General features: G+C 35.8%; 1 protein-coding gene across 2 annotated transcripts in view; it reads right to left on the bottom strand.

Moving 5' to 3' along the window:
- Positions 1-20,574, bottom strand: part of ADK (adenosine kinase) — a 596,970-nt gene that overhangs the window by 511,377 nt on the left and 65,019 nt on the right. For both annotated transcript variants that reach the window (XM_037130487.2, XM_037130488.2), the window contains exon 3: positions 5,330-5,383. In XM_037130487.2, the coding sequence (XP_036986382.1) occupies positions 5,330-5,383 (54 nt within the window). The remainder of the gene's footprint in view (positions 1-5,329; positions 5,384-20,574) is intronic.

The raw sequence follows: 20,574 nt of genomic DNA, 5'->3' as shown, positions 1-20,574 counted from the left end.
AGAAATATTGGATTTCTGTTCACCAACATGAGCTCAGATTATCCTCTAAGATTTTATCTTAGCCATAAAAAACACAGTATTGGCTACAAACTATGGCACATTTCTAAGTAAGCCACATTAAAACTTATAAAATATAATACCCATCATAAATACCTTTAAACACTCTGTGAAGTTGGTATATATGTTTTAAATAATATTCCTCCATAAAGGTAAAAAATATTGTTTTTCCTAAATTACTGAACTTAGGCAAAATAGAAAGCAATAAGAAAAAGATCTGAAATCAAAACACACTCTCTATCCTTTTCTGCCATGAGACAAGGTAGAATTTCTCCATGCCTTAGTTTTCTATAAAATGGGAGTAATTACATCTACTTCAAAAGGTTGCTGTGAAATTATTAGAGCAGAAAAATAATTGAAATAATGTTCTTTTCTTGTCCTTTAATACATAAGTGTTATTTAATTGTTCAATACTTTCAAAAAAGAAATCGGTAAGTATATTCAGTAGAGCAATTATTTTCAAAATTAGATTAGTCACTAATAGATACTAAAAATTTCCCAAAACTCCAAAATGTTTATATTCCCCAAAAGTCTCTCAATCCCAAAGGGGATACAGACAGTGTTGGCATACCCTTACTTTATTTTTCAGGTATTATCTTTCATAGGTTCATTCTCAAAATGTTCCTGTTTGTTTTAGACCAAGGAGAAAAGAATTCAACATACCAGCACTCTCTTCATTCCATGTCGAGCCCCCTGAACATTCACCCCATGTTACAGTTCATCCATAATACTTGCTTTAGGATGAAACTTCCAATGGAAGTATTATACACAGAATCAAATAAATTCTAGAGAAAAGGATTGTAGTATTCTAGAGAAAGGGTTCTAGAATGCTCAAGAAAATGAGGTTAAAAAAGACAAAAGTATTTTAAAATTACTCCACACAATATGTGACTGTAAAATGTATGAATTAACTACATTACAGCTATGAATCTTTCTTATTCCTAAACATCTCTAAAAGCTTTTAGAATAAAGTTGGCAAAAAAATCTTTGTGTTATACCCACTCCCTGGAAGAATGGGAAATGTCTTGCATTTTGAAGGCAGGCATAAGTAGTATTTGATGATTCTCTTCAACTCACTCAGTAGGAAGTCTGAGGAAGTTTCTAAAACCGTAATACGTACTATGAAATTAATCAGCCATTGGGTTTCATATTGCTATTGGGTTCATTTTAATCAGTTAGTGAGTCTTGCAACGGATATTAATCCCTTTTATATTAAAAAATCACTGCTTATTTAGGGAGCTGCTTGGTATAACAGAAAAAAAACACTAAAATGAGAATCAGGAGACTTGAATTCTGGTCCAGCATTTGCCATTATAGTGTAAGCTGTGCAAGTTACTTCATCACTGTAAAATTTCACTATAAATTACAGATACTAGTTCTAAAGTTAATTTGTAGATTCAAAGTTCTATAATTTAAAAGATATGGAGAAAATGGACTTTGAGAATGAAATCATAAAAATACTGTACCTATTTATGCATGTTGAAAAGCAATAACCATTTAACTTTGTTGGTCTTAGATGTTCTTTATTTCAGTTTTGACCTTCTGCTTGCCAGGAGTTTTTCCTACTTTTGCATTAAGCAAATACATTTTGCCATGAACAAAATCTACTAGCTTTATAGGCAATCAGTTCTTATATTATTCTTATAAAACAATCTTCAAGTTTTTGAAGAACTGCTCAGTAACAACAGTAATAATAATGGATATAAGAGCATGTCAGATGTCACTGATTGTTTCTAATTGCTCTTCACACATTCTTAAAGATGTCACTTAAATACTTATAAATCTCCCCTGGTAGTTTAGAAATTGGGTACTGTTCTCTAAAAACTTATAATTTTTCACACTACACTGAAGATCAAGACCTGACGGTGTCCTGTCCAGTACCTGGCATCATTCCCCTCACACAACTTATTAATTTTCTCCCATTTCATCATAATCATAAATTGACCATCATAATTATTGAGAGACAAAAATTTTTAAACTTAAAAATTCTGAAAAAAAATTAACTTTTGACATAAAAAATCATTAAAGAGAATTCATTCAATCTCAGAAAGGAAAAGTATATCTCATATCCAGAAAAGCAAAACATTGCTTATAAAAATTCCCTCTTTATCTTGGCAGCTATCTTTTTTTTTATATTTTATTTTATTTTTTATTTTTTGGCAGCTATCTTAAGAAGTCAAGTAAATAACTGTGAATCATTTCTAGAGGCTCTCCCCATATAGTACAGCCAACTGAAAAACATCAGATATCAAGTTACTCCTGCCTGTGTTAAGTGGCACAGATACTTCTAGATTTATTTATATTGCCTTTGGTATTTGTCCCTAACTCCAGCCAACTTTTAACTTTCTTTATCTTAATCTTTATTGAAGGTAATATTAAATTTAGGTATTCATAAAACAAACAGATATTTATAGTACCAAACAAAATGGTTCCATAACTATTGATATGTCCAATAAGAAACCCACAATTACAAAATCTTTAATTGTGAAACTGTTTTTAACTGTCAAGTACTTAAATTGGAGAGTTAGTCTTCATTTGTAAATGAAGTCAATATCCTTCCTTTCAATAGCACCTCACACACTGGTGAGTGAAGAATATTTAGTGAATGAAATAGTGATGTTTTTCTAATTTATTTTAAACTACTCCACTGACAAAACTAAAATGCTGATAGACTAACAAAATCTACGGAAGACTGATGCAACCAGTTCATTACTGAACCACATATAGAGCAAAGTATAAAATATATAGTTTTGGGTGGTTCCTACCACAAATTTAACTGCTTGACTTTCCCTACTCAAAATCACCCCCAGAATCTTCAGTATATAGAATATTAGGAAACAGGACCCTGGGAAAAACCATTCTGATTAAACAGACAACTGTCACTGTCACTGCTGACCAATCTGTCCGTTTTTGTTGCATGTCAGTCTTCCCCAGACAAATAACATGTATATCTGTAAAGCGCATTTAATACACTAAGAATATTTTTAATGAAAATGCAGTTAATATTTACCACCTAAAATATTATCAAGATAATGAGACTTATCACTGTACTATTATTGGTACACACAGAATTAAGGTGCATTTTCAAAAAGCGGGCTAATGTGATGGTATCACTGCATTTTTGCAATATCATGATAAGTCAAGTCTGTCTTTAACATATTAGAATTAAGAAGCAATAATGTTTTATGAAAACAAAACATGGAATTATTAATTGGATAATTAAATTTTGTTTTATATCTACAGCTTATTAATTTTTTAAAGATTTTATTTATTTTTAAAGAGAAGGGAAGGGAGGGAGAAAGAGAAGGAGAGAAACATTGATGTGAGAGAGAAACGGCCATCAGTTTTACCTCTCATACACATTCTGACCATGGACTGAACCTGCAACCTAAGCATGTGCAAGAATGGAATGAACCAGTGACCTTTCACTTCGCAGACTGACACCCAAACAACCAAGCCAACATCAGTCAGGACCAGCTTATAGTATTTTAAAAAGCTTGGACTTGCACACAAAGAGATCTTAGCTATTTTAATTTTAAGGACAAAAATTAGGTTATTATGAGCAGCTTTCATGAAAAGCTAGTGTTGTAGTGGCATATTCAACTGAGACTTTAAAAACTACAAGGCAGAGAACCAGGAGCCACAGAACAAAGATAATCAACTAACACCAAATCAAGTAACAATATTAACAAGAATAAGAATCTTACTATGTAACCACTAGTTACTAAAAAGACTTCATGTTATACTAAAAAAATAAAATTGTGCTCATTCAACCTTTAGATGTACATTATATTTGCTCACTTAGTTCACCATTATGACTATAAAGTTGAAACAGTTCACCTTGTAATAGATAAGCCTATTAAGTTAGCACTTTAAATTTAGTGCATTTAGAATTTCTTTCACTAAGTTGTTTTTCTGGTTATAGAAAGAGAAAAAAATCCAGATAAACAATTAATAAGTTTTATATATCATACCATTCTGAGTGGCATGATGTAATCTTGCACTCTCCAGGCCTGTCCCACCCAGGATGTGAATCTTTCCCTGACCCAGTGTATCCAAGTTGTACAGCTACTTAGTAGCCCTCTGGGTTACCAGATCCACTGTTGTGGTATCACAGTGCTTGTGTTCAAGTAACCCTTACAGTAGCCTACTCTTATGTTACAATACCTACATCATTCACCTCACAGCATCTCATCACACGGACATTATATCGTTTCACATCACCATCATAAGAAAGGGGAATATAATACAGTAAGATGAGAGAGAGACAGACCATATTCACATAACTTTTATTGTAATATATTGTCATAATTGTTCTATTTTATTATTGTAATTAACTTCATAATGTATAATTTATAAGTTAAACTTTATCATAGGTATATAAATACAGGAAAAAAACATAGTATATATAGTATTTGGTACTATCCATGATTTTAGGCATCTACTGGGGGTCTAGTACTGTATCTTCCATGGAAAATGAGGTACTACAGTATCAAGTGTGGTCCAACCTGAAGGTGAAGTGAAGACATGAGTTATTTGTATAATAACTAAGATTATCAGAACTTTTTAATGGCACAATAGAAAAAGAGGTAGACCAATTAGCAAGCTGAAACAAAAAAAATTTTTACCTCCCATCTTTAGACTATCTTATGATACTAAAAAGGTTAAGGTAAGGTGAATTTTAAAAACTCCCAAGTCAGTAATTTTTGACTAAAAACTTTGCAGTCCCTATAAGGTAGTAATCTTTTAAATACTACTATAGAACACAAAAATAGCAATGGGGATATCCCAGAATCACACATACAGTTATTTTTATCTAACAAATAAAAAGGTAAGAACTTCAAAAAGAAACAAAAATTGTACTCACATTTCAAACTGTTTAAAGTGTTTTACCTTATGCTAAACAATAACAACACACTGTTTCATAAGGCAACAAAAGAAACAAAATTATATTTCTCTATCTTAAGCATGAGGGTGGGGAAGTAAAGTAAGAGCCAAAAATTAACAGTGATAATTTAATGTTTTATCTGGAGAAAGAGAATGAAATGACCTATTTTCTAATTATAGAATATAATATTACATATTTTAATGTACATTCAAGAACAATTATTTCCTGGAAACTTACAGGGTATAAATATCCTAATTCTACTAGGATTAAGGTCACAGTGTTATATCTTTATATTCCATACAATCCTAAAAGTCAGATTATTCATATACATCTACTCCAAAGACAGAGTAAACTATGTTACGATCTCTGGTTTAATGCACTTACAGTTCCTTGTGCTTGTCCTCGGCCAAGATTTGGTCGTTTGCTTTAAGAGAATACCTGTAACACAGAAGAAAAATATACTGGTCACACAAACATACAAGTATGTTTGACTCATAGACATCTGGCTGTAGTATCAACAGTTGACACCCATCAAGCACTACCACACTGTTCATGAAAAATGCCCAAGTTTTTTGCAGTTCTTATCACTTCCACACCCAAGACCCCAAGAATTGATCAACTTGACCATGCTTTGACAGCACAAGATATCTTCAGTATTTTTCTATAGTAACTCATCTGTAATGTTACTTATCTAGCAGGTCAAAATTCAAGAAACTACTCTAATGGTAAGCATTTAAGAGTAAAAATAGGCTGTTATCCCATTCACTAAACACATAGCAAATGTCTGCTGTGCACCAGACTATGTACTGGGTAGTGTGACTTCAGAGAACAAATAAGCTTTGAAGTTCCTGACTGGATGGACCATTTACTAACTAATGACTATAGGCACTTATTTCACCTCTTTTAAGTCCATTCCTTGTCTAAATTAGCAGTTGCTATAAATTTTAGAACAGGGATCTTTCAAATTATTGCTGAAGTTAAAAGAATTTCTAAGGAGTACATTGCTGAAATAGGTTTTAAAAAATGGACAGCAATTCCCAAATCTTCAATTTCCACTTGGATTCAACCCATTCCAAAAACTAATCTACCTGACAATGGATCAGAGGTCCAAGTGGAGCAACCATGTAGGTTTTCCTTTCTTGCCTCCCTGTTCACAAGTGCCTTTACCTGCTTTATAAAGAGAGTGGTGTTATCTACCACCCATCCTGAATAAAATTGTATCGCACTACCTAGTGTGTATGAAAATCTCTGATGTACAAAACAAGGAATGATTCATATTTTGTCTGCAAAGCCTTCTTTAATACCACAAACTGACTACAGGGCTTCCTGTTCTATGCATTATTTCTATAAGTAATGAAGCCAGAAATTATAAATAGGGAACTGTGATAGGGGGTTCTATTTGCAGACATACAAGGCCATGGGGCAGAAGTTGACTGCGGCTTCATTTTGAAAGTTTATCTCTTTCATCCCATGTTCACCATTAAAGAACATACTACTTTTCAGAAAAAGTCCTGTGAAACAAAGGTAAGTCAGTTTCTAATAAGAAAAAATAAAGACAGCATCAACTTATTTCTTCCAGTAAACAAACTTAAAACAAGGCTCCTTGCCCTTCCACTGACCTACTGAAGATTAAATACCAAAAGATGGCTGTCACAGAAACACAAACCAAAGCCATTTATTTGAATTAAAAATGAGGCCAGGCCTTTTCTACCATGAAAATTAATCTGATTGGTTTGACAATGAAGAACAGTTTTGCCATTAAGGTTCTATGGCGGAAGCCTTAAAATGAATGGCTTTGACTAAAAGACATTTAAGGTACTTGATAAAGACATTTTATCAAAAAAAATCCTTTTCAGAAAGTCATATTGAAATTAACATTTTACCTTTACCATCATCTCCTGAAATGTTAAGATAAACATACTACCTATAAGAAAAACACTAATAGATATAATTACTAGTTATTTAAAAAGCCTTAATAACGCCTTTTTTGGTCTACTTCCCGGAATTCATGTCTCTAGTAACTAATAAATGACCAGGTCAGGTGGTTTCTAATTCTTCGTTTCCAACAAACTTAAAGAGACGCCTAATTAAATTAACACTGAGAGATAAATAAAAATACTGTTTGATGACAGAGCAGTTCAAATAATTGAGTGACAAATCTAAAACAACCATCTGTCTATTACCATCCAATTAATTATGTGAACTTTTTCTCAGCACTTACATCTCTAAAGAAAAAAGGGAAATAGGATGATGCAGAACTCGTCTTATTGCAGCAATGTGTATTATTTATCCACAAAAAGATGAATTAAAAACAGTTAAAAACTAGTTTTACCCATGTCATCGCAAGATACATTTAACTTCATTTTCTTCTGTTTCATAATTATTTAACAACATTTTTAACATATTTATGTTGTTTTACTAACTATATGCTAATTATAATTTAATGACTGGAAGATATTTTTAATTCAATTTACATACATATTTTTATGGAAGAGACATATGGTGGGGTGATCAATATGCATGAAGGGCTTTAGTAAACAAAGTATATTACTTTCATAATATAGTACATGTAAAATATAATTGCTGCATAAAATACATTACTTAAAGACAAAGACTGGTGAGGAAAAGTGTAACAGAAATACAAATTTAAACAGAAAAAAGAATATAAAATTTTCAAATGTTAAAAAAGAGTGCGTTCATGCATTTTTAGAAATGGATGATGATAATTATCAAGCAACTGTGTTAAAGTCCACTAAAAGAATGACCTGTCAGCTTTATTTAATACTACAATAAAAGCTCATTAACTTAATGAATGAGAAAGTACTCCTTTTTAATTTAATTTTATTTTATTTTAATTGTTGTTCAAGTACAGTTTTCTGTCTTTTACTCCCATCCCAGCCCACTCACCCATCCCTCCCCAGAGAAAGTACTTCTTTATCAAAACATTTCTATGTAAGTTAAAAAGTTTTAAATGAGTGGATTTGTCAACATCTATATATATATTTTTTAATTTTTATTTTATCGATTATGCCATTACCACTGTTCTGTTCCCCCTTCATTCCCCTCCACCCTGCACCCCCCACCCCTACCATTCCCCCCCTTTAGTTTATGTCCATGTATCACAAGTTCTTTAGATTCTATATTTCCCATACTATTCTTGCCCTCCCCTATCTATTTTCTACCTACCGTCTATGCTACTTATTTTCTGTACCTTCTCCCCCCTTCTCCTCCCACTCCCCTGTTGCTAACCACATCTAAGACATCTATATATATTTTAGCAAAGACTTTGGTACATATACAATAGGAACTCACTCAGAGTTACTTTCCTTCTTACCCTAGCTGGCTAGTAACAAAGAAATAACAAACATATCTTGCTTAAAGACCTCACAATTCAGCATGCAAAGAGAACAAAATAACTGTTCATAGTGTGATAAGTGTTACAAAAAAGTGCAATATATACTGTTCATACAAAAGAGGAAGTAGTCAGACTCCTTCCTAAGACAGACAAGAAAAGGACAGCTTTTATCTGCTCCCTAACTTTCTATTCCCCTGTTAACATCTCTCTTCATTTCTCCTTCCCCATAAACAACCTTCCCATTTAAAATTTCAGGATAAGAATTTGAAGGAAATAGTAAAAGAGGCCTGAATAAATGGTCCATAGCAGCAAGAAGCAGGCAAGTATAGCCTGACTTTGATCAAATTACCAAAAGGAAGATTTTACTATCCTAATTCACACAGTACACCTCCAGGTCCTCAACAATGAGTTTACAAGATCAGTTTTGAACTATGCTCTAAGCACGTAAATTCTCCAGTCTCAAACAGACCTCAAAATCACTGTTCCTATAGTATTCCTTTCTCTGATCTGATTTTCCCCACCCCAAACCAGGTAGGTAGCCTTCTATCAGATTTCAATTACCTTTATTCTTCTTCATCTTTATTAGATTTTTCTCAATTTTATCTTTCTTATCTCTACCTTGAGTCTTGCACACATAGAAACCTAGCTTACACATAAAACTACAAGGTTTGAGGACACAGTACTCAAGACTGTTCTCACTTGTGACATCACCTGCAAGTTCACAGGGTGCCCCAAACCACCCACGGGTTCAATAATTCACTGGAAGGGCTCCCAGAACTCACTGAAAGCTATCATACAGATTACACGGTTACAGATTACAAGAAAAGGATACAAATCAAAATCAGCCAATGGAAGAGACATACAGGGCAGTGTGGGGGACAATTCCAAATGCAAAGCTTCCAGGATGCATTCTCCCTTGGCATCAACATGACACACAGGTGATACTAACTAATATGGTTGAATACGGCCAGTCAGGCAAGCTCACAGACCTTCAGTGCCCAGAGTTATTCTTTCTTCATTGAAGCTTCCTTACACAAAAATGGTTAATCAATTGACTGCTTAAGTGGTTTAATAGGTCCCCAGGTCAACTGATACCGTATGACCCAGAGCCTTACCCTAAATCACATAATTGGTCACATTATTGGGTGTGGCCGATCCCTGTCCTAAACAAAAAGACACTTCTACATGTATAATACAGATTACCTCCCAGAAGCCAAGGGTAAAACCAGACCTCTCATTGGGCAAGGCCAAATTCCTGACACATGCCTATGTGGATGTTTGTTTATTTATTTATTTATTTATTTATGTCTATAAATATACGGATGTACTAATCTATGTGTATATTTATTCATAAACTTCCAGCAAGATCTGTATTTTTCATATAACTCCCCTTATAAATGCCTACTATATGAAATGCCACTATAATAACCTATAGTTGTCAATTAGCTATCTTGCTGCCTAAAAGAATAACATTTTAATTTTTAAAATGAAGCACTGATTTAGTTAGCAAATTAGAAAAAAAGACACTATTACAGAGGCGATTTGTTCCTCCAGGCAAATACCTTTCCAAAACTCATAAACTACAATCAAACTCCATATTTATAGATGGTTATTTGTAAGGGAATAAAAACTTTACATTTTTTTAAATGTACAAAAATAGTACACACCTATAATTGTAATGATTATGTTCTAAACCATAACAAACTGCTTAAAGTTCATTTTAAAGTAAACAAACCATAAATTATAATTATAAATGTAAAGTAAATATACCATCAGAACCATAATCCTTACCAATGAAATGGAGATATTTTTCACTGAAACATATAATTAAATGTTTAAATGTGCAGTTTGTAATTATACATAGTTTTCATTTTCATTTAGTATGTCCTCTTCTGCCAACCTTAACTGCTGTTTGCAGAACGGAAGATACAGAGCAGTTTGAATCTCTTTATTGCATTTAACTTATTTTGTGAACATTCCATGTTTTATGTTAATAAACTTCAAAAAGAAAATTCAACTTAGTAGAAAGCAGAGAGCTATACTTCAGTTGTCTACCATGTCTTTCTCAAATGGAAACGAAGCACATCCTATTTTTAAGCTGGGTTTTGTTTCCCAAAGACATGATTAGACAGATGTTCTGCTTTTATATCCACTTCTTAGATTCAAACGTGAACACAGTCCCTAAAAGAAGAGAGACAGCAAAAAGGTATAGAGTTAGTTCTCAAACTTCTTTCTGACTGAATTTACCAGAGGGAAAACACACACACTACAGTCATCAGAAGATGAGGAGGCAGTAGAAAGCACCAGGAAAGGCCTTCTTATCCTGCAGCTAACCACCACAAAGAAAACTTCAGTGAGTGAAAGACTGTAAGATTGAAAGTCTGAGACCTGTGTTATTGTCTGGATTCTGCCATTAATTCACTTTTTGAAGTGGACAAGCCATTTAATTTCTCTAAGGAAGACAAACTACCTATGTCACAGTGTTGCTATGTGGATCAGATGAGATAATACATGGAAGTGTGCAGCACATTATTTAACACACAATAAATACTCGTCCTTCCCCCACTTTCTTTGAATGCTTCCACCTCTTAAATGAACAATTAGTTCAAAATAGAGGGCTTGGGGGAGAAGGTTAATTTAAAGTGTTTTCATATTTGGAAACAATTGCATGACTATAAATTTTCATTAAGGAAACCAGAGAGTTTATACAAGAATGTCAACAAGAGCATTATTTATTGAAAATTAAAATTTTAAACAATCAGCCCTAATGAAGATCTCAAGGAGGGTTAGCAACAGGGGAGTGGGAGGAGGAGATGGGGGGAGAAGGTACAGAAAATAAGTAGCATAGACAGTAGATAGAAAATAGATGGGGGGGGTTAAGAATAGCATGGGAAATATAGAACCTAAAGGACTTGAGACACATGGACATAAACTAAAGGGGGGTAATGGTGGGGATGGGGGGGCAGGGTGGAGGGGAATGAAGGGGGGAATAGAACAACTGTAACAGCATAATCAATTTAAAAAAATAAATTAAAAAAAAAAAAAAAAAAACAATCAGCCCTGGCTGGTGTGGCTCAGTGGATTGAAGACCGGCCTGCAAACCAAAGGGTCGATGGCTCGATTCGCAGTCAGGGCACATGCCTGGGTTACAGCCAAGTCAGGTCCCCAGTAGGGGGTGCACAAAAGGCAACCACAAATTGATGTTTCTCTCCCTCTTTTTCTCACTCCCTTCCTCTCTCTAAAAATAAATTTTAAAAATATTTTTTAATTGTAAACAATCACACTACACAAAAAGTAGCAGACTGCATCCATAAATTATAGTAAAACTATGGGGAAATGGTTCAACATTAAGTTTAAAAAAAATCCCAGTATACTCCTAGAAAGAACTGGAAATATATATGTAAAAATATTACATATAACATTACAGGATTTTTATTTTCTTCTTTGTAGTTTTTAAAACTGTAAATAATAAGCATATTATTTTTGAAATTAGGATGAATATATAAAAACAAACATGTAATTCTTTAGAATGTGATTATGATATTCATCTGGATATAGTTTTCACTTAAACTTTTCAACCAATGAACATGAAAGTCTTCAAAGATTAGTTCAAATCTTCTCTTGTATAAAAACTTAAAATTTTTAATTTAAATGTTATTAAATAAACATTGATAGAAACAGGTGACAAGTCAAATAGGAAGAAGAGGAGAGAAGAGAGAGGGAGGGGGAGAGAGAGTAGTAGAGAGGAGAGGAGGAAGTAGGAGAGGACAAAGAAGACTACTTTCCCCAATCCTGTCTGAGCTGTTGATGGACGACACGCTTAAAGCAAAAAGTATGAAATCCAGTAATGGCAATCCCACTATGGGCAATGCGAAAATGCTACTGTTATTTAGGTTAATCACTTACTATTAGAACATATAAATAAAATATATTCATATATTATACGTAACTGTTATGATACGCAAGAACAGTAGTAGTATAATAAAATAAAGTTTGGGCCTTTTATAAGAGATGGAAACAAACATTATTTATTTAAATGTGTTTCTCCCTGAAAATCAGCGTTAACAGAATTTCAGGCTGAAGATCCTTGAAGAGATGGTGACCTCCAGAACCAGCCCTACCCCAGCAGTCCCCAACCCCCAGGGGCCACCAGATGCTATAGGTCCCTGGTGTGCTAGGAACGTGCCCACACGGCAGGAGGTAAGCAGCAGCAAGGCCACTAAGCTTCATCCGTATTTACAGCTGCTCCCCACTGCTGGCACTACCACCTGAGCTCTTCCTCCTGTCAGATCAGCAGCGGCATTAGTTTCTCACAGGAGCATGAACCCTACTGTGAATTGCACATGTGAGGGATCTAGATTGTGTGCTTCTCCTTATGAGGATCTAATGCCTGGTGATCTGAGGTGGAGCTGAGGCGGTGACGCTAGTGCTGGGGAGCGGCTGCAAATACAGATCATCATTAGCAGAGAGGTTTGACTGCACAGAGACCACAATAAATCAACTGCTTGTGGCAACCCTATCAGTGAGTGGCAAGTGACAAGCTGCATCTGGTGGCAGGCTTTATAGTGGCAAGTGAGTTGATGTACTTCAATTGTACAGCTGCATCTAGTGGCAGGCTTTAAGACAGAATCAGATACTTATTTTAGTCTGCACATGGCCTGCCCATTATTTCATTTACCACTTCTGTCTGTGTCTCTTTCCTGCACTACACACTTGTCTCAATCACAGTTTTGGTAAGCACACATGCTAACCCTAGCCAAAATGAGTAAAAAGCAAACATTGCTAGAGGGCTTCCTTAAAAAGGGGGAAAGACCCAATGATGAGACAGAGGAAGACTCTAAAACTGCAAACAAAAAGCAAGCTGCACTTAAAAGAAAATACCCACAGTCCTACTTAAATTACAGGTTCGCTGCAACAGGTGATTCACATTCTCCAAGTCCACTTTGTACAATATGTGGCAATCAGCTATCCAATGAAGCCATGAAACCTTCAAAATTGCTTTGTCAAGCACCCTGCATTAAAAGACAAGCCTTTGGAGTTTTTCAAAGGAAAAAAAATGTGAACACAAAGAAGGAAGCAATTATATGAAGTCCATCACTTCATCAAATGTGTCTGCGCTAAGAGCATCATTCTTACTTATTAACCGCATTGCTAGAGCTAAGAAGGCCTTTACTACTGGTGAGGAGTACTTTACTACTGCTGCTACGTATATTTGTCATGAACTCTTAGGAGAAGCTGCAGTTCAAAAGGTGTCAAGTGTTCCTCTTTTGGCCAACACCATAACTAGATGAACTGATGAAATAGCAAAGGATAACAAGGCACAACTGTTAGAGATTAGTAAATCACCGTGGTGCACAATCCAGGTTGACCAGTCTACCGATGTTGACAACGAGGCAACAATGCTTGTTTTTGTGCGATGTATTTTCAGAAGGATGTGCATGAGGATATGTGTTGTGCACTTGTTGCCAACCAACACCACAGCTGCAGAACTATTCAAGTCTTGAGTGCTTACAAATCAGGAAAACTGAATTGGTCATTTCGTGTCAGTGTACGCATGGATGGATGGGTGCCATGACTGGACCACTTTCTGGTTTCACTACTCGGGTCAAAGAGCTGGCTTCTGAATGTGAGTCTATGCACTGTGCAGGCTAGCTGAAAAATGTCACCTGAACTTAACAACATGTTACAGGATGTGATTAAAATTATCAACCACATTAAAGTCCATGCCTTTAACTGACAGCTGTTGGTTCAGGTACAGCTCTGTGCCGAGATGCACGCAGAGCACGCACATCTTCTCCTACACACAGAGATGAGATGGCATTCCAAAGGCAGATCACTGGCTAGTTTTTGGGATAAGAGAGCTGCTCCACACATTTCTTTTAGAAAAACAGTCACCACTGGTAGCACATTTCAGTGACAAAGAGTGGGTCACAAAATTTGCTTATTTGTGTGACATTTAACCTGCTCAACAAACTCAGTCTGTCACTTCAAGGGAGAAGGACAACTGTGTTCAAGTTCACAGATAGATGTTCAAGTGGCTACATTCAAAGCCAAACTGGAATTATGGGGGCGATGAGTGAACACTGGGATATCTGACATGTTTCAAACATTAGCAGAGATTTTTTAAAAGAGACTGAACTGGGCCTTCTTTCCCCCAGCTGGTGTGTGAGCAACTATCTCAGCTTTCAAGAGTCTGAGCATGACTCCCCAACCACAAAGACCCCCGAACTGGGAAGGAATGGATCTGAGACCCACCTGTGAATAAGCCAGGTGAACTGACTTTGTGCTAGAAGAGGACCAACTGCTTGAAATCACAAATGACAGTGGCCTTAAACATATGTTTGAGACAACTTCAAATCCCCATACGTCCTGGACTAAAGTCAAGGTGAAATATCTGGAGATTGCCACAAAAGCACTGAAAAGTCTGTGGCTATTTCCAACATCCAATCTTTAAAGCAGGGTTTTTCTGCAGTGACAGCACCAAAATGAGGTTACGGAGTAGATGGGACACAAGCAACACACTTCAGGTGTCACTTCTCTCATCACCCCCACATGGGACCATCTAGTTGTGGGAAAACAAACTCAGGGCTCCCACTGATTCTGCATTATGGTGACTTGTATAATTATTTCATTATATATTATAATGTAATAATAATAGAAATAAAGTATATAATAAAAGTAATGCATTTGAATCATCCAAAAACCATCCCATTGCCCTGGTGCGTGGAAAAACTGTCTTCCACAAAACTGGTCCCTGGTGCCCAAAAAGATTGGGAACCACTGCCTACCCAAAGTCACACATATAGGAAGTGACAGCAATCTGGCTGTGACATCTGTCACCCCACTGGTCACCAGGTTGATTCGGCTGACCTGTCACCCCTTCCTCCCTCTCCGATCCATGTCTGTCCCTCCCGAAGCTGTGTGCTCAGTGGAAGAGGACAACCTTTCCAAATAGAGGAGGGACCAGTCTTCAGTCAAGGGCATACAAGTAGCTGCACTCCCCTGCTAGAACCTCCAAACAAGCTCTCAAGGTCCAAAGTCACACAAGTAGTTAATGCCAAACCAGAACTTGCTACACAACAGGGTGAAAATAAATTTCATAAATGCCTGCAACTAAGATTGCCTCCAGAGACATAACAAGTAAAATTCCTAAAAATCTACAAATATTACCACATAATCCAAAGAATCCAAACAGTATCCTGCAAAATTTTATAGAATTGGTAGAATCAATCAACAGTGCATGCATGGTAGTACGAGTTTAAATATATTTGATTGGCTCTTGCAGTTGAAAACTAAAGGCTGATTAAAACATTCTTGGGAGGAAGAAAAGGGAGGCCAAAATGTTAATCACCGTAACAATGTTTTCTACTAAAGCTGAAATTTAAGAGGTTTATAAAGAAACAGATTAAGAGCAAACCACAAGATTAGAAAGAAAATAAGAGCAAAAGTACACGGATTATGAAAGTAATATTTTAAATTTTCATTAGTAAACTAGATGAGGATTAAAACTTAATTAGAGAAAGCTGAAGGGGAAAAAATTAAACTGGATTTATATCTACAAAAATTATATTCTTTGTATTCTAACTTTTGTTTCCTTATGCTTTTATTTTTTTTAAGTTGATAATTACTCCAAATGACTAGCCACATATTTTCACTACAGGAATTTTTAAAAATGTGTGAAGTGTGATATGTCACTGCTTTCCTCTTTGACAATATCAAGAGAATTGGCCCACTTAATATAACACCTACCATTTATTTCCTTTTTTAATTTTTTATTTATTAATTTATTTTTTAATCATTTTAAAGTATTTTTCTTAAAAATTTTACTTATTTATTTTTAGAGAGAGGGGAAAGGAAGAAGAAATAGAGGGAGAGAAACATCAATGTTTAGTTGCCTCTCACGTGCCCCAAACTGAGGACCTGAGCCACAACTCAGGCAAGTGCCCTGACTAGGAATCCAACCAGCGACCCTTTGGTTCACAAGCCTGTGCTCCATCCTCTGAGCTACACCAGCCAGGGCTATTAATTATATTTTTAATTGTATTTTATTGATTGTGCTATTACTTGTTCTAATTTTTCTGTCTTTGCCCTCCTCAACCCAGTACCCCCAACTCCCTCAGGCAATTCTCCCACCATGTTCATGTCCATGGGTCATGCATGTAAGTTCTTTGGCTACTACATTTCATATACTTACTTTACATCCCCATGATTATTCTGTACCTATCTATTTGTATTTCTTAATTCCCTCACCTCTTCACCTATTCCCCAACACCCCCTACCCCATCTGGCAACCATCAAAATGTTCTCAGTATCCATGACTCTGTCTCTCTTCTTGTTTGCTTGGTATGTTTTTAAGATTCAATTGTTGATACATATGTATTTTTTGCCACTTTACAATTCATGGCTTTGATCTTCTTTTTCTTAAAAAAGTCCCATTATTATATTTCATTATTATATTTCACATTTCATATAATAATGGTTTCATGAAGATGAACTCCTTTAGTTTTCTTTTTATCCTAGAAGCACTTTATCTGCCCTTCCATTCTAAACGACAGCTTTGCTGGGCAGAGCAATCTTGGCTGTAGGACCCTGCTTTTCACGACTTTGAATATTTCTTGCCAAACTTTTCTAGACTGATTTCTTTTGAGAAATCAGCTGACACTCTTATGGGAACTCCCCTATAGGTAACTAACATTTTCTTCTCTTGCTGCTTTTAAGATTCTCTCTTTATTGAGACCTTTAGCATTTTAATTATAATGTATCTTAGAGTGGACCTATTTGCATACATCTTGTTTGGGACACTCTGTGCTTCCTGGACTTGCATGTCTATTTCCATCTGTTTCCTTCACCAAATCAGGGAAGTTTTCTTTCATTATTTTTTCAAATAGATTTCCAATTTCTGCTCTTTATCTTCTCCTTCTTATACCCCCATGATGTGAATGTTGGACCTCTTAAAATTGTCTCAGAGGCTGCTTATGCTATCCTCACTTTTTTTGTTTTTGTTTTTGTTTTTGTTTTTTTTTTAATTTATTTTTTAAAATTGATTATGCTGTTACAGTTGTTCTATTCCCCCCTTCATTCCCCTCCACCCTGCCCCTCATCCCCACCATTACCCCCCTTTAGTTTATGTCCATGTGTCTCAAGTCCTTTAGGTTCTATATTTCCCATGCTATTCTTGCCCCCCCCCCCCATCTATTTTCTATCTACTTTCTTTGCTACTTATTTTCTGTACCTTCTCCCCCCATCTCCTCCTCCCACTCCCCCTGTTGCTAACCCTCCTTGAGATCTTCATTACTATGTTTCCACTCCTGATCTAGCTGTTCTTTTAGTTTGCTTTCGTTTTAGGTGTGGTTGTTAATAACTGTGAGCTTGTTGTTTTTTCACTGTTCATGTTTCTTTAACTTCTTTTTCTTAGATAAGTCCCTTTAACATTTCATATAATAAGGGCTTGGTGATGATGAACTCCTTGAATTTGATCTTATCTGAGAAGCACCTTATCTGTCCTTCCATTCTAAATGAAAGTTTTGCTGGATAGAGCAATCTTGGTTGTAGGTCTTTAGATTTCATGACTTGGAATATTTCTTTCCAGCCCCTTCTTGCCTGTAAGGTCTCTTTTGAGAAATCTGCTGACAGTCTGATGGGGACTCCTTTGTAGGTGATTGTCCCCTTAGCTCTTGCTGCTTCTAGGATTCTCTCCTTCATTTTAATTTTGGCTAATGTAATTATGATATGCCTTGGTGTGTTTCTTCTTGAGTCCAACTTTTTTGGTACTCTCTGAGCTTCTTGGATTTCTTGGAAGTCTATTTCCTTTGCCAGATTGGGGAAATTTTCTTTTATTATTTGTTCAAATAATTTTTCCACTGGTGGTTGTGTCTTTCCCCCCTTCTGGTACCTCTATAATTCGGATATTGGAGCGTTTAAAGATGTCCTGGAGGTTCCTAAGTCTCTCCTCATTTCTTTGAATTCTTGCTCCTTGACTCTTTTCTGTTTGGCCATTATTTGCTTTCTTCTGATCCACTCCATTGATTTGAGTCCCAGTTTCCTTTTCATCTCTATGGGTTTCCCGGTGGGTTGCTCAGTCGCTCGCTAGGTCCAATCCAGGGTTTGGAACCCGTGCGTCTGGATTTGCGCGTCTGGATTCCGCGCCTGGGTCCGTCCGACGGGAGTCCTCCTGTGCAACCCCTCACAAGACACCGGTTTCGCCCCTTACCGGTCGGGCTGAAGAATTTGTTGTTAACGGACTTCCGAAAAGTTCAATTTTCCGTGTTCTGGTTGTGTTTTCTGATGCTAATATTTAGTTGTCCCTAAACTTGGTTGTGTGAGAAGGCACGGCACATCCACCTATACCTCCATCTTGGCGGAAGTCCTATCCTCACTTTTTGTATTCTTTTTTTGTCTTCTTGCTCTGATTGGTTATTTTTTGCTTCCTTATATTCCACATCATTGACTTGATTCCTGGCTTCATCCACTGCATTTTTGTTTCTAAATCTTTGTTGCCTTTAAATTTGGTTGTGTAAGGAGGCACAATGTTTCCACCTTTGCCTCCATCTTGGCTGTAAGTCCGAACTTATTTTATTTTCAATTGCAGTTGACATTCAGCATTATTTTCCATTAGTTTCAGGTGTAGAGCACAGTGGTTAGACAATTATATAATTTAATTAGTGATCTCCCTAATTCTAGTACACGCCTGGCACCATAGAGTTATTACAGTATTACTGACTATATTCCCTATGCTGTACTCTACATCCCTGTGACTATTTTTTAACTATCAATTTGTACTTCTCCATCCCTTCACCTTTTTTACCTAATCCCCAATACCCTTTCCATATGGCAACTCTCAGTTTATTCTCTGTATCTATGAGTGTTTTTCTTTTGTTGGTTCATTTATTTTGTTCATTAGATTCCACATATAAGAGAAATAATATGGTATTTGTCTTTCTCTGAATGACTTTTTTCACTTAGCATAATAACCTCCAGGTCCATCCAGGCTGTCGCAAATGATTAAGTTTTCATTCTTTTTTGTGGCCAAGTAATATTCCACTGTATATATATGTAATCACATCTTCTCTACCCATTTATCTACTGTTGGACACTTGGGCTGCTTCCATCTCTTGGCTATTCTAAATAACACTGCAGTAAATATATGGACGCACACATCTTTTCAAATAAGTGTTTTGGGTTTCTTTGGATATATACACGGAAGTGGAATTGCTTGGTCATAAGGTAGCTCTATTTTTTATTATTTTGAGGAACCTCAATACTGTCTTCCATAGTGTCTACAACCAATTTGCAATTTCACCAACAGTGAAAGAGAGTTCCTTTTTCTCCATTTCCTCACCAGTTCTTGTTTGTTAATTTATTTCCACTGGACTCTTGTAGGCCTTGTATCATTAGACATCTGTTACATCTGATACTATTAAACACTGTGTCATACAAACTCACTATACTTCATTGTCTTAGTTCTTCTGCTACAAGCTCATTATTTCCTGTCCATCTCCTTCCAAAATTCTTCCATGTATTGCATGTTCTTCCATGTATTACATGTTCTATCTTCCAGCCCACTTCATCTTTCACTTTATACCCTTTCTCTAGAAAGGCTCTCTGTTGGTTGCTTTAATACCACCTATATAATGAGGATGATGATGATGGTAATGACAGTTAACATTATTGAATGGCACTGTGTAAAATACAATTAAATACAATGTTTATTTACTGTAGATGTCTCCAGCCATGAATCCTCTATCTACCTGAAACATAAATCAAACTCTTTCCTAAATATGTCCACCTAGATATCACATATTCATCTCATGCATAAACAAAACTGAACTTAATTTCTCTATCCCTTCTAAAATGTTCTTCCTCAGTTATAAATATCACCATCTACTCAATCACTAAAGCCAAAAGTTGAAATATCATCCCTGGCTCCTTTGCTGTCTTCAATAAATCAATCACCACGTCTTACCTTTATAACACTAACATATTATTTAACTTTCTCCCAACATTCTATCCTAAATACAACAATCAGGTAACCATCTTTCAACAGGTCTATCACTACAGCCTCCTTTTTAAAAAAATATCTTATTTATTTATTTATTTTTAGGGGGGAGGGAGAAAGAGGAGAGTAACATCAGTGTGAGAAATATTGATCTGTTGCCTCTGCACCCTCAATTGGTTGCCTCTGTGTCCCAATCAGGGACCAAACCCACAAACCAAGCATGTGCCCTGACCAGGAATCGAACACAGCAACATTTCGCTTTACAGGATGACGCCCAAC

Source organism: Artibeus jamaicensis, unplaced genomic scaffold (genome assembly GCF_021234435.1).
Source record: "Artibeus jamaicensis isolate MK-2021 breed Jamaican fruit bat unplaced genomic scaffold, CSHL_Jam_final contig_332, whole genome shotgun sequence".
Classification (NCBI taxonomy): Eukaryota; Metazoa; Chordata; class Mammalia; order Chiroptera; family Phyllostomidae; genus Artibeus; species Artibeus jamaicensis.
Note: the sequence above shows the minus strand (reverse complement) of the source record. Positions and strands in the feature narration are given on the sequence as shown.